Source organism: Thermobia domestica, chromosome 10 (assembly GCF_964235325.1).
Source record: "Thermobia domestica chromosome 10, izTheDome1.hap1.1, whole genome shotgun sequence".
In the NCBI taxonomy this organism is placed as follows: Eukaryota; Metazoa; Arthropoda; class Insecta; order Zygentoma; family Lepismatidae; genus Thermobia; species Thermobia domestica.
The window spans coordinates 64,039,643-64,054,412 of record NC_137463.1 but is presented as its reverse complement, the minus strand read 5'-3'; the positions used below and the strand labels follow the sequence as shown (position 1 = coordinate 64,054,412).

General features: G+C 32.3%; 1 protein-coding gene across 2 annotated transcripts in view; it reads left to right on the top strand.

The window, feature by feature from the left end:
- LOC145662000 (uncharacterized) overlaps nt 1–14,770 on the top strand; it is a 152,740-nt gene that overhangs the window by 94,899 nt on the left and 43,071 nt on the right. For both annotated transcript variants that reach the window (XM_081727337.1, XM_081727336.1), the window contains exon 18: nt 5,786–5,935. In XM_081727337.1, coding sequence (XP_081583463.1) covers nt 5,786–5,935 — 150 coding nt within the window. The remainder of the gene's footprint in view (nt 1–5,785; nt 5,936–14,770) is intronic.

The window sequence follows — 14,770 nt, the reverse complement described above, 5'->3', positions numbered from 1 at the left end:
AAATATTTGGCAACAATAGGGACTGTTTTCTATTTCCTGAGTAATTCAGTGTATATCACGTACATATTTAATACCGAAAAATTGAAGATATTACTAACTACTCTGTAATATTATATTTAATATCGGCAGTCCAAGCATAGCTTTTTTATATTAAGTGGCGAGCTCTGACTTTCTGTTATACCGGTAATTCAAGGTGATTTGGTAATTGCTCATGCAGTTATGTACTATATTGCAATTACACAAGTCTGCAAAAATTAAACATTGCTCAGCTGTTTCAGTTTAGTTAACTGATTTGCATGTGTTAGGGTGCGCTGAATTCAAGAAAGAAACCATTTTGTCCTGGGACGCCTGAGTTTTGAACAAACGGGTGGTCATTGTTGAACTAAAATATGAACACAAATATGGGATTTGTAAAAACACACTTAACTACGTAACACAAATTAATGTACAGAAACACGCGCGCATATGAAGACAAAAAGAAATACCACCGTTAATAAGATTGCTTGTGAACTCTTTTATAAAGGCCAAACTCCGTTTGAAGCTTGTTCTATTGTAGGTGGCTGCCGGAAGATCCCTAAACAACATCCAATAGTAGTCTGTTGGACTCCAGTTCCCCTGGTACCTTCGGTTCATTTCTTTGATATCTTGATGGAAACGCTCCCCTTGCTCTTCACACGTTGCTCTTACATAGTCAAGAAAGTAGTCAAGGTGGGAGTTGAGAAAATGGACTTTTGAGCTCATTTGTGCAACCAAACTTTCGAAACGCCTGTAACATTTTACACCATTTCCTTGTACTATGGGTGCTTTCGATTTTTCCGAAACTTTTTGATGACCACAGTAAAGGCAACCCAAGCCTCTTTTGAGTTGGAGTCATTGAACTGATTAAGTCTTTGTTGTACAAGGGCTTCTTAGAATCATGGCCAACAAAATCCCGCATACTGCGTACTCGTGTATTTGAGCAACAGAAAGTGTAGCCGAACTACTTACCAGCGCTTTACAAATCCAAGATGTAATCTTAGTAAATTCATTTTATGAACAAATTTATTATTTTTGGTTTTCCTTTGCAATATCGTATTCTCATTCATGATACATTACGATATGTATCAGTGATCTCCATCCGGACCATATACATGTATCATCATGTTTCGGGGAGCACAAATACATTTAATCCTCCATGTTCATTTTTATTTTCGTTTGATGCATTTGGAATTTAAAGATTCCCTGCTACCTGTTTGACCTTGAAACATTTTGATTGTGCACAAAATTTACGCCCAATGAAGGAACGTGGAACATTTTCGACTTCGGTGCACCCAAAAGCGTAAAAATCAGCTAAACGTATGCAAACAGGTTTTCGGGTGCAGACTTGTGTTGTTAGTCTAATGAACTACGATTGCCCGTTTTGTAAATATCCAGTCTCGCAGTAATTACGTTGTATTTTAAACATGCTATAGAAAATCAAACCAAAATGACTGAAAATAACGTATTGTCTTTTTAATTTAAATTCTTAAGAGATAATTTAAGGGAGTGTGAATAGAATAAGGTCAAGATTTCAATATATTCATATATCATGCCTTACGTTATTATTTTCTTAAATAAGAATTTTATTTTCTTCTCGGCTTGCGAGTCCATTAATTTTAAAAGGTAAAATATGTATCATCTTTGTGCTTGTACAATATCAAAAATATATGAATTATCTTAAACAAAATTATATTTGCCTTAGGATGAAATACGATAAAATTATATATCCAGGAATGTGATTAATAGAAAAACGTTACCGTTAGTATATTCTTATTACTTCCACATCTCCAGTTTCGTTAAGGTCACTTTATTTCACCAACATATCTATATTTACCATTTTATCGTCTGTAAAGTGAATATTATGTAATGTAAATACAAGCGGGGAGGAGGACATTTATTAAACATTCTTTATGGCAAAGCTCTGGGGGAAGAAGTCCTGTAGGCACGCCAAGATAGGGTATTACTTTAAACGTTCGAGAATTGGAAGTGATAGATTCTGGATATTGGAGTTAAGAACAAAGAAAAGAAGGTATCTGCAAATATGTGTGACTAGTGGTATGTACGCTCAAGTATCGAACACCCATAAAGTGAGAATATAAGTAAGTACAAAATGAAGCAGAAAGAACTTAGATCCTTATAACGTTAATGCTTGATATGAGTGTGTGATCGTTTGATATAATAATGTTAATTAATAACTAACTAACTCTATGGCCTATGGAACCCGGAGGTTCAGTGCCGCGTTCACAAAAGCTCTCCACTGACTTCTATCCTTAGCTAATTGCATCCAGTTTCTACTTTGTATTCCTATCTCTGCGAGATCCATTTTAATATTATCCTCCTATCTGCGCCTAGGTCTTCCTAGAGGTTGTTTTCCTATGGGTCTACCAGAAAGACTTTGAAAGCGTTTCTACTCTCTTCCATTCTAGCTACATGACCTGCCCACCTAAGCCTCCTAGACTTGACGACCTTAACAATCCCTAGACGGCTGGGTAAACCGTATAAACTATGTAGTTCCTCGTTATGAAGCTTCCGCCATTCCCCATTCTCTTGGGTCCGAATATTCTTCTCAGGATCCTGTTCTCAAACACTTTCAGTCTATGTTCTTCCCTCAGAGTAAGCGACCATGTTTCGCAACCATACAGAACAACAGGCATGATTATCGTTTTATATATTTTAAGCTTCAAATTCCTCGACAGAATTCGCGACGACAAGAGATTTTGAACCGAGTAGTAACACGAATTCCCTGTCAATTAATACTTGAAATAATTTGAAATAATACTTGAATAGAAGACAATATTTAAAATATTAGGTAATAAGACGACTTACACATAGGATTTTTAAACGGACAGAAGAAGTAAAATAAATCGTACAATATATTGGTTGGGATTATTTCTACATTAATATCATGTAAATAATAAGTAAAGAATATTATTATTGAATTCTTTTCTGTAAATATCACATGTCAGAAATACAAATGTTTGAGAAAAAATATAAAAATTATACTTTTCGTTATAGTTTATTTTAGAAAGGTCTACTTATTGCTAATATACTAAGCGAAGGAAATAGATTGACATTTATGTTATCTCGCAAGATGTATGTCTACATGTTACAAACACAATAATGTTATTAACTTTATTTCTGCCAAAAACAAAACAAGTTTTGTTTTAAAAAGCAGATGAATTGGACATTAAATCTATAACAATTCTGTACCTCTTTAATTTTACCGTCCTCTTCTAGTGTCCCTACAGGATACAGAGAGAATATAGTGAATAAGTGGCAAGCAAATTAATGTTCGTACTAGAGTGATACGCTGTGTAAACAGCGCAGAATCAGGTAGTCTTTATTTTTGAATTCTACATTTATATGTAGTATCCCTTCGACACTGGGAACTATAGGCTGTAGAAAATTCTTTTTCTCTGTTCTACGTTTTGGGAATTGTTTTGATCCCATAAGGTTCACCAAGATATTCTCTAAGTTATAAATCTAGTACCCCGGAAAGCTTCGAGTTGCATAGTGATATAAAATAGTGAAGAACAATGAAAATCTTTCAGTATATTTCAATTGTTTTTTTCATGTTTAAAGAGACGTAAATAATAACTTTACATTGGTATAATTGAAAATTCTGGTATATATTCTAATTCACTCCCTTTGTAGTCTTCACATCCTTCATTTGTGTTTGTAAAGGAGTGGTTCCAAATTACGGGGACGCGTCAATGAGGCACAAAGAGGTAGTAAGGGACGTGAGCTACTCACAGAAATGAACTACATGTGTAATAAAATATATTGGGTAGAGCAGAGAGTTATATTGTACTTGGTGTAATCAGGTTAAAATGACTAAATTGTTTGGAATGATATATTGAATGTAGCCTCCTCGATATCCCCTCACTTTCATTGAATTCATATCCCAAGTGAGGAGACAGGAACCATAATTTATAACCATAATTTAGTATTTCACAACCCGTCCAAACTAACATTAAATTGGACAAATAAACTTGTTATTAAAGTAAAGGTGTACGTGTCCCAAATTTTCGAATGATTTTAATTTTTGGGAAAGAACGCTCCAAATCTACATTCTTTACTAATACGCTTATGTATGTGTGTATGTTTTAAGATAACTTTACAATACCTGAATTAGTTTCCCTTACATGATACACATATATCTTACAATTTAAAATAGTGTGTGGGGGGGAACATATCCGTATTACACAAATTACCTCTAGGCAGAAGGAAAAGGCGATACGTAGAAAATACCAATTGGAATAACATAAGTGTCAACGACACAATTTTGGAGTAAATAAGATAAATAATTATACTGCAGATATATTTTGTGGATAAAATCACCTATGATCTGTATTATCCATAAAAGGCTGTGAAGGGGTAACATGTAAAGCTTGTTGAAAATAACTGACATCAGTGTTGCATCCATAAAATAAATTACCGCTACTGATACACATGATACCGTTTGGGGAAATTCAGGCCCCAGTGTGCGTAAGACACTCCTAGAGGTGGGAGTAGGAAAGGAATGGGTAATATTTAAAAGACCAAAATTATTGTCGCATCTCTAGTTGTGGTCAGCTTAGATGAGTGGTGACGTTACGGGTTCTGATCAAACAAAATTTCAACCCATTTCCATGGTACTGAGAAAGGATGAAAATAAAATGTAAAAACATAAAGATTAGTATCGAGAACTATAATTTCAGTTTCACTGAGTTGATGGGTGACATCTTCAATTATATTTAAGCCCACATTTAAGCAACAACGAATGTGTCAGCTGGCTTTGGAATTGAGGACAGCAGTTACTTATTACATACAGCAGTAAACTGTATGTATGAAGGGATTGTGCATGAGTACTTATTTGTTTATACTTATGTGTTTCACTATAACTCTCAAGCACCAAGATGAATATTATCCAAACATGGTATTCATGTTACTTACGGCCCTGAAAAAATGTATTGTGAACGTGAGATAAACATTTCTGGCTAAAGGTAATGTTGCAACGTATAACATAATAATAATAAAACATGACCGATATTAGTCTCAACCTTACTTTTCACGGACACTAAAATGAATATCAGTGACAACCATGATGGCATATAAGTTTAGTCACCGTGGCATACAATACAGTTAGGTAGATAGAGAATGGCATGAAGATATATTCGTAACTGATATTGCTGCCTAATGTGTATATTCAAGTAATAATATATTCAAGTATGAATACTCGCATCCGTTTTGCAGTTTAAGTCGAAAGGCTACCCTTTAGGGATGAAAGTTGAAAACGTGATTCAGCCATTTTAACTAAAACTGGTAAACGTTTTTCATTACATGATTCTTCTCTATAAATTCACATCAGGTATTACAATTTACCTGCTCCGTTTTCTTCTGACTACTAGCAAAAGTATGAACAAATATTGCTACCAAACGTCTTACGCACAGGTCGAAAGGTGTAACTTTGAATATACTAGGTTACTAGTTAATAATGAAGATTCTTTATTTGATATTGTCCTAACCAATATTTCAAAACTTTATGTTTCTTGCAACATGCAACACCTAAATACCTCATTTCTAGACTTAAACTGATTCGTGGCAACTTAATTTGAACAATCAGTCACCGAAATTTCTTCTATATATATATATATATATATATATATATATATGTGTGTGTGTGTGTGTGTGTGGAGTTCAATTGGAATTATTCTTATAATTATTACTGCAATTATAACAAGTTAAAAGAAATCATAAAGTTTATTAAACTGTTCTTTTCCATTAGGCTGGTCTCAGGGGATTAAGTATTGTTGATTTCCTTGACAATCCGGGTGCAGCAATTGGCAATTGGTTTGGTAACCCTGTTCAAGGTACATTCGATATAATTGGAAATGCTGCTCAAGATATTTCCAACATATTTAGTGGCCGCCGATCGGTACGTAGTTATCTTTGTATTTGTAGTTTCTCTTATTAGTTCACCATTAGTGTAATTATATATTACTTTATCATTATTTTTATATATTGTAGTTCTACTTGTAATCAATCAAATTGGGAAGTATATATCCGATACCTTTATAGTTTTAGAGAGTTTGGACAGTTATTATCTTGATACTAATTTTTATCAATACAGCATAAAGTTTTTGAATGGATATTCTTCAGCTTATTACAAGTGTTAATGGATAACATAAAATATTGCGTTTATTTTTAGTGTTGAAATTAGGGATGCTACATCACACACAAACAAATTTTGGTTGTCTTGCAGAAGTAATAACACAAATGAGACAAACACGAAAACGCACATTCAAATTTTATAAATACGTAATGCAGTGACCAAGTTGTATAAGTCACATCGAAAGAATACTAACTATGTTCCAAGTGATTGATAGCGTAAGTTTTTGAAAAGTGTCTTTTACTTAAATCTTCTTATTTAAGTACCTCACCCAATTGCATGAAGAGTTTGTGATAGGCGTAAAGATTACAATACCGTTTGTAGCAATTTGGTAACTTAATCCGTTGTTGAGCTGTAATAAAAAAAACTGTTAAAGTTGCAATATTCCTAATATTATGCTATTTCGAGAACTAGTTCTCACATTTATACCTATCAAAAGCAAATCAGGAATAATTGTATATCAAATTTTACAACTTTCGTCATATTACGCGAACAGTTTCAGTTGCCAAATCGCTGTAAATAGCATAATATATCAACGTCTATTAAAAACCATGTACGTAATTGTATGTGATATTTATCTTATTATTTTCTGCGAAATATGCTACTTTGGTGAAACACAAATTTTTAGTTTATCGTAACTTTCTTTATACTTGTTCGAAATACGATTTATAGTGACTGTAGTATTAGGTATCGAATTTCATTACATATAACATACCTGTCTTTCTCTCCTGTGTTATTACTGTTGTAGAAATCTCCGAAATTTTGTTTCTGTCGTTTATATTGTAGCTTCCTTAGTTTGCAACACTGCATGGTATACGTTGTATCACATACTGCCTTTCCTATTATTCGTAGATTTTAATTATGCAATAAACTGAAGTAGTGTCATTGGAAAAATTATGATTTGTAACGCTGTTAACCTTGTGGTACAACAGGATACACGAAAAAAATTACCCTGCCGAAATTGCATTGTAAAAATTCGAACGTTTTTGTCCAATAATTTAAATGATGTATGGGGGCATGAAACATGTCGTCCACCATATATATATATATAAACATTGGCTGTCCTCTCATTAAATATTGAGAGAAATGTAATTGTTTAAGATGCACTTTTTAATGGTTCAATATCGAAACAAAGTAAACGATTTTAATATTAGCTTCTCTGAATAATAGTAATTGATACCTCAACTTATTTACTGTTTTCGATGGATTTACATTATATAATGACAGATGGCGCAATTGTATCTACCAAACGCAGTTGCCAATTAGGCTAAATTTGCTATCTATTGAAAAGCAGCAAGATTTAGGGGAGTGAACTGGAAATCACAACAATATATTTCGGAAAGATTAAGAATGTGCTTTGAATAAGATTGAAATGACAAGCGAGCGTAGCTCATATCATTGTATTCAGAGACTTTAAGACGACCTGGTTGTCAAAATGAAAGAATTACTTCACGGGAACCGGTACTATTCTTGTACGTTATTGTAACCCGTGTCGGACATCGACAAAGATTGATGCACTGACGGTGTACGACACTTTCCACACTTGTGGCGAAACGTAATAAAGATGGGAGGCGATTATGTTGAATGAACATAACAGATGTTATTATGTGTATAAAGCCGGGTACGAATTATAGTCATGTTGTCATTGCTTTTAAACAGTTATTATAATTAGAATAATCAACTATTTGCAATATAGTCCCTGATATTTTTTATGTTTGCCTAATCAACTGGAATTAACAAAGTTGAATCATATTCCTTATAGGTGCATTCCTCTACTCTTATTCATAAACATCTACTGCTTTTTTAAATCTCACTACTTCAGTAACAGATTCCAGCTACTAATGCAAATATTCATATCTAGGAAAATGTTAAAATCTTCTCTTTGTTCCGTAGGAATTCACAGTTGCAACTTGTTCTAAGTTTATATTGAGAGATTAATCACATTCTCTCAAAATAAATGTCGGATGGAAGTAAGATTTAAAACAGCTATAAAACTGAAAACATGTTTGGCTGGCTTGTCAAACTCCTAACCAAAGGGTCCACAGGTAAATTTGAGTTTGTGATCTGAAGAAAACGCAACTCACTGCTATTCGTTAGACACGGGAGAACTTGTGAACATAATTCCTCACGACATTAAGTTCTTCGTAGACCCGGCATTTTTGTCAAATTTATCTTATGTTACTGTTATTCAATGTAACGTTGGAATTAATACATTTAGTCTGTGATTAGTCTATGGTAGCCATTTCCTTTCAGTGAAATCATTATCAGCCTACACAGTTATCTACATTAGAAGCAGATTGATACTTCCGCCCATGTCTTACTGAATGTAATGAACTTCTTTTTGGATGTACTAACGGATTTCCTTTAGGAAGAGCATATTATTTTCATTACATTACGATTTGTTCATTGTATATTTCTTGTGCATTTGTATCAGGTGATTTGAGTCGTCATATCAGCATAATCAACGTATTGAACTTGCTAATGATGAATATGGGAATGCATATTAGTACTTCATATATTTAGATCATTGTCAACTGTGGTTCCTTTTAGAGCTAGTCTCCTGATGTTGGCAGCCTTATAATGCTATCGTAATTTTTAATGTAGATTAAAATATTTTGTTAGTATTACCTGCCAAATTCAATTCATATTAGATCATCTTAATCGCTGATTTAATCATACCCTCTTCTCGATCCGTTTTCTGCGCGTAAACATCAGTGTGTGTATTTCTACCGCAAACGATCTTTCCTTATTGAGCTGTACGTGGTAGCGGGTCTCTCGATTATTGATATAATCTGGTTATTTCCTTCAAATTTGAAGAATTCGTGTATGCATCACATTACTCTGAAGTGTTCCTATCTCCTAGATCATAAAGTGCTTCGTGTTATTTTCAATCCCTAGGGAAATGGAGATCCTGATTCCACAGTCTATAGTTGTGATTAGTCACTTTCTACATCACCAATTCACTTTTTACATCATATTTAATTGCCTGCTAGCTATTCCTTGACGAATTAAGTAAACATTGCTACTAAGCAGGATATTCGGTTACGTAAGGATTTTATACACACATACTTTAGTATTACTGTTGTTTTGGACTTTATTTTGAAGAGAACGAAATATCGTCACTCTGTCATGTCAAAAATACTTTCGCTGAATTCTGTACAAATTGTCTGTGGATTATTTCCAGCGTGATAATGTCATATTTTCAAGATATGCAAATCGTCCTTAGCATAAAAATATTTGGTACGTTCGTGCTCATTAAAGTTTCCTTGCATAACAGTCCTTGTAACAGTTTCATTATCTGGGATTCTTTAATATATTCTATCCTAGCCTAATATATTCTATATTCGTTAAAATATTCTTTTCCACTAGCCTCGAATTTTGTTGTTTTGATTGTTATCTTACCTGACTTATCCGGAAAGCGTCATGATATTGTTAGGAAAAGTTTTTAGTAAACATGCTTTCAAAAGAGTGATGAAATGCCATAATCTTTTTCAGGGTGAGATAGACCCCTATTATCAGTTACGCCAATGGATTAGTGTACCTGGTATCTTTAAGCACGATGACTTGCAATTCTTAAAAAATGAGTGCAATTACAAAGCACCAATGATTGACTAATTAGATTGTTTTCCATTGGAGCGCTTCCACCCATGTTCTGATCTTAGTAGTTATTTCCCTTTGTGCATTGTAATTAGTGATGGACATAAAAAGCACATTAAATGTGCTCAAAGAAAACAGAAAAACATAATTTCTGTACCTTTTAGACATTGTCGAGATGAATTGTTCCTGTTGTATACCACAGAGTCGACTCTGTTACCTCAAAGTTTCTTTAATGCATGAAGATATTGCCAATAATATATCATCCCCTCTAGTAATCAGCGCATTCCTATAGAATTTCTTGATTATTATGAACACAAAGAAAATATGATACAACCCAATAACTCTTTCATTTGTCGTGATAATTTCTTAGTAATGAAATAATTGACATCCTCCTTGTGCTTTCTTCACTCTTCTTGTCCTTTTGGTTTTGAGCTTTAAGCCATTCTGCTGACAAGGAAGACATGCACATGTCATCTGAACATCCGAATCAAACCTAGTCAATTCGATAAACATAACAAAAATATGTTCAAGCAAAAAAACAAACAAGGTGAAATGGACAAAGGAATAAGTTCCTTGGCCCATTAACCTTCTTAGTGTAGAGAAAATCGTACTTTCGCAGTGAATTGCTATTGTATCAATACTGTTCATTAGAAAGTGATGGCTTATAGTTCATTCTGTTCAGTAAGAAATAAGTTTTCCAGAGGCATTAGAGCCCGCGATGTACGTGAAAGGGCAAAATTGTGGTAATATTAGGAAATTCCCTTCAAACATTCCACCCATCAACTTTGGCCCCTCTAGAGTGGCCCTGAGGAAAAGCGCACAATCCAAATGTATCTCAAGAAATAATATAGTCATTACGAATGGGTGTACTAAGTAAGTTTTGATTAACGGAGTAGGTATGTGGAGAAGGACTGTATACAGTACGCTCGGTTCATACCAAACCCAACTTATTACCTGACGTATAAAGAGAACATAATATAAACGTATAAACACAGTATATATATATATATATATATATATATATATATATATATCCTGATATCAAAGGATCCACTCACGGAATAAGAAATAAACAATTAGGGGTAGAAAACACAGTAGTATAGAAAACTCTTTTCTATTTAACAATTTGCTTATGGAAGGTTCTTAAACCATTATCTAAAATAATCAAATTTATATTTAAGCTCGTAGATGCATCTCATCGAAATGTTTTCTAAATTTCCTAAATATCACAACAAAGATATAAAGATCTTTCCGATAATAGTGTATAAATAGTAGAATTCTGAAGATACTATGGAATGTTCAAAGATTAGAACGATGTTCGAACACAAAAAACTGAATTGTTATCGTAGTTATAAACTTACGTTTCCAAAAAGTGAAAATCGTTAGTTGTAGTACTCATTTACCCACTATCCTATACATGGCCTGGTCTGCCTTGGAATTGACTATTGAGTTATATTACCCCTTTTTGTATTATTATTATTATTAATAAAACCATTATATAGTAAAGAGTAATGTAATAATCTTATAAATAATTAAACACTTAGCAAGACAAATATTTAAATGCTGCTTTGTGAACTGCATGAGTGACTATTATATTCTATCATTATACACCAATAATATAGCGGTTCACGATTGATGGCTATTATATGAATTTCAATACAAAGCTAAGATTTTGGTTTTAATTTTGAAGACAGGCTTTCCTTTAAATTTTCGTCTTCTGTGTGAAATTAAACATAAATTTAAAGTATGTAATACATTGACAGGAAAGGCGGGAATGTATACTGTATTGGAAATAATAAAAAAATGTTTATAATTGAAAAAATGTTTGTACAATAATACATTTTATTCATTACGGTGGTAGAATTATTACGCAATGATAAATTTTCACATAAGTACCACCATTATACACCAGGTTTGTATTAATTGTTGAGATTTTTCGCCAGGCTTCAGCAGATATTTCAGAGGTGTTACTGCAAGATCTTAGCAGATTCATTTCACAAATTCGGCAATAATTTTTGGTTTTGCACTATAAACTTTCTCATTTAATCACCTGGTAGAAGTGGCACCTGGTAGTGATCGAACCAGGTATCATTACATACAAACATTATATCCCATACTCCAATCGATGATAACATTCTTTTCTCAGTACTTCCTGATAGTATAGCTCTTACGTAAAAAAAATCCAACTATTCCTTCGGAACAGTACTGGATTAAACCACATTCGCGTGATGCCTGTCGTTGTGCTTTCTGAAGATTTTGAGCTAACATTTTCTGACCCACTTGCACGTTTCTGTGTTTCTCATGTTGAGGGGAAACAACGTTCTTTAATATCTGCTACAGAACCTGCGTCCAACGGCATTTCCTATTTATTTTTACTGATTATAATAACTATTATTCTTATTTGGTATAAACAAATAATACTTATTTCTATTTTATATTATTTTTAACGATTTTTTTCTATTTTTTCACTATTATGGATATTTTAATATTAAAATAAAGTTAAATAGTAATAACATATATATTTAAAATTTAAAATTACATATTGAAGTAAAATTATATTATGTTAAAATATTTATTTTATATATATTTACATATATACAGTATAATATATTACATTTGTACAGGAATTTACGATAACTACATACATATATGACATTCTTGTGTTTTATAGTGAAAAGAAGCTTATCCAAATCCATGAAAATGTGACTCAATTTGTATAGTTACCAATTCTTTTATTCTCATATTAGCTCCCCAACAATTCATTTAGTTTTTTCTCATATATGCCTTAACAGAAACTAATATTTAGTAATTATTATAACTAGTAGAAAAGAAATATATGATTTTAATATATTGTGAATATTTAAACACTTGTTAAATAGCATTAATAATAATATATTCTAAATGTAAAAAAATAACGTTTAACTTACATTATGTTATTTTGGAATGTTTACCTTATGCCTTATTAACTTTTAAATTTTAAAACTACATTTTCCATCGTGTATTTCATTTGTAAAGGAAAGATGATAATTCTTTACATGCATGTAGCAATTTTAATTAATTATATTGACAAAAGACTTATCCAGAAAATCGAGAGATCTCTTATAATTTAGTTTGATTCGCATCATTTTCAATTAAGAATACTCTATACTTACTGTTAGCAAATCAATTTTCTATCAATCTTCCATTTTCCTTCATTTTAATATGTTTTCTATCATATTCTTTTCATATATCTCCATGTAATATTGAATTTGTCATTTCTCACCACAAGCTCCTGTTACTGACAGAACTTTAATGTCAAAGTTCTGATGAGTGAGTCTGAGGTTGCTTGCAAAACTTATTTTTCATACATTTTAGATACAGTTTCCAGTTACTACTATCGTCTTTCATCTTTAAAAATAATATACATAACGTAAGATTAACAACACGTCTTTTGAGACTACCATCTGTTTTCGCATCACAATTAAAATTAGTTTCGTTTATCACGTGTAACATTTTCTATCTTTTCGACAATTTTAGTGCTTTCGTTTCCATATTCAAGCAATTCGTTTCAGTTATAAACAGAGATTGGGTCGCAAAATAAGTGCTCATTTTAACTATTTATTTTAAATAAATATTCATAATTGACACACATTAATGGAGTTACTAAATTATTTCGCTTTATCAATAATTATGTATATTGTTCTCATGTAAAGAACCGAAACAAGCACTTTACAAAACTATTTCTTTATGACTAGAACTCTATCTTCCATCATTCTACTTCGATTGCTACCTTAATATATCGCCATAAAAGTTTGATATGTAATATACTTACGAAGATATAATTGCAGTATCAATTCAGTAGTCGAATGAATATATATATATATGCAAAAAATATAACATCACCAATGAAATAAGTGTGAATAGTCCTTTGAAAAAGTTTCACCGTGTTTATCGTTCAGTGAACTATGACAATAAATGGACTACTTACTCTAAACAGCCAACAATATTTAATTATAAAACGCTGATAGGTCTATTTAAATTTATATTTTCAACCTCAATCGATTTCAAGTGAAATATCTAACTTTCACTGCTGTCTCTAGAATTGAAAAGTTCAATGATAGACTCACAAAAGCTCTCTATAGAAACAGGCCATCTTTAGTTCGATCCAGGTCCTACTATGTACGAGGTATATATGTTCAATTAGCCGAACTGGTGCGATGTTCTTCATGTATTATTATTTTCTTTACCAGGTTTACGTTAATATCTACGTTTCATGTATGGCGATGGTTTTTATGTATTTCAGAAGTTTGTTACACATAACAATGATGATGCAAAATATATTATCTTGCAAATCGAAGATATGTCACAATCTACGCAAGTCCATATTGCACTATTGAACATTTTAATTTGTAAATTATCAATTTTCTCATTACGTATATTACCAAACACATAATTCACACATGGCAGACCAATCCAACATCTTATAATATCTCTGAAGAAATTCTCTGTACCTCGAATATATCCTATCCAGGTCCTGGAATATAACATGTGATTAATATTTGCTTGTAATACAATGCTACTATCCATATGAATGAACTTATATTTCAATAGGATGGACATGTTTTTTAACAATTCCAGAAATTCCTTATTCAAACAATTCCAGAAACGCAACATAATAACTCAGCAGGCCTTCCCGAGCTGTAAATATGTGGCTATCTTGAATTGAAGAGGATATCCACGGGTTGTTCATTTCTTAAAATAAGGAAGTGGATAGTGCGAATCCCGTTTTTGATCTAGATAGGTCTCTGAATTTTTGCAATATCCCGCAAATAACCACAATTATTAATTTTAACATTTTCTAATGATTTAAGAAATATCTTTACTTCAGCTATAATTCTATAGAATGTTACGCCTGTATCAAATTCAAACCAAAGTTCCACGAAAGCTTCACAAATTATAAACAAACAAGGTAACTCCTTAGACATCCAAATGCAAAATTAGATTATACATTGTATCGATAACACC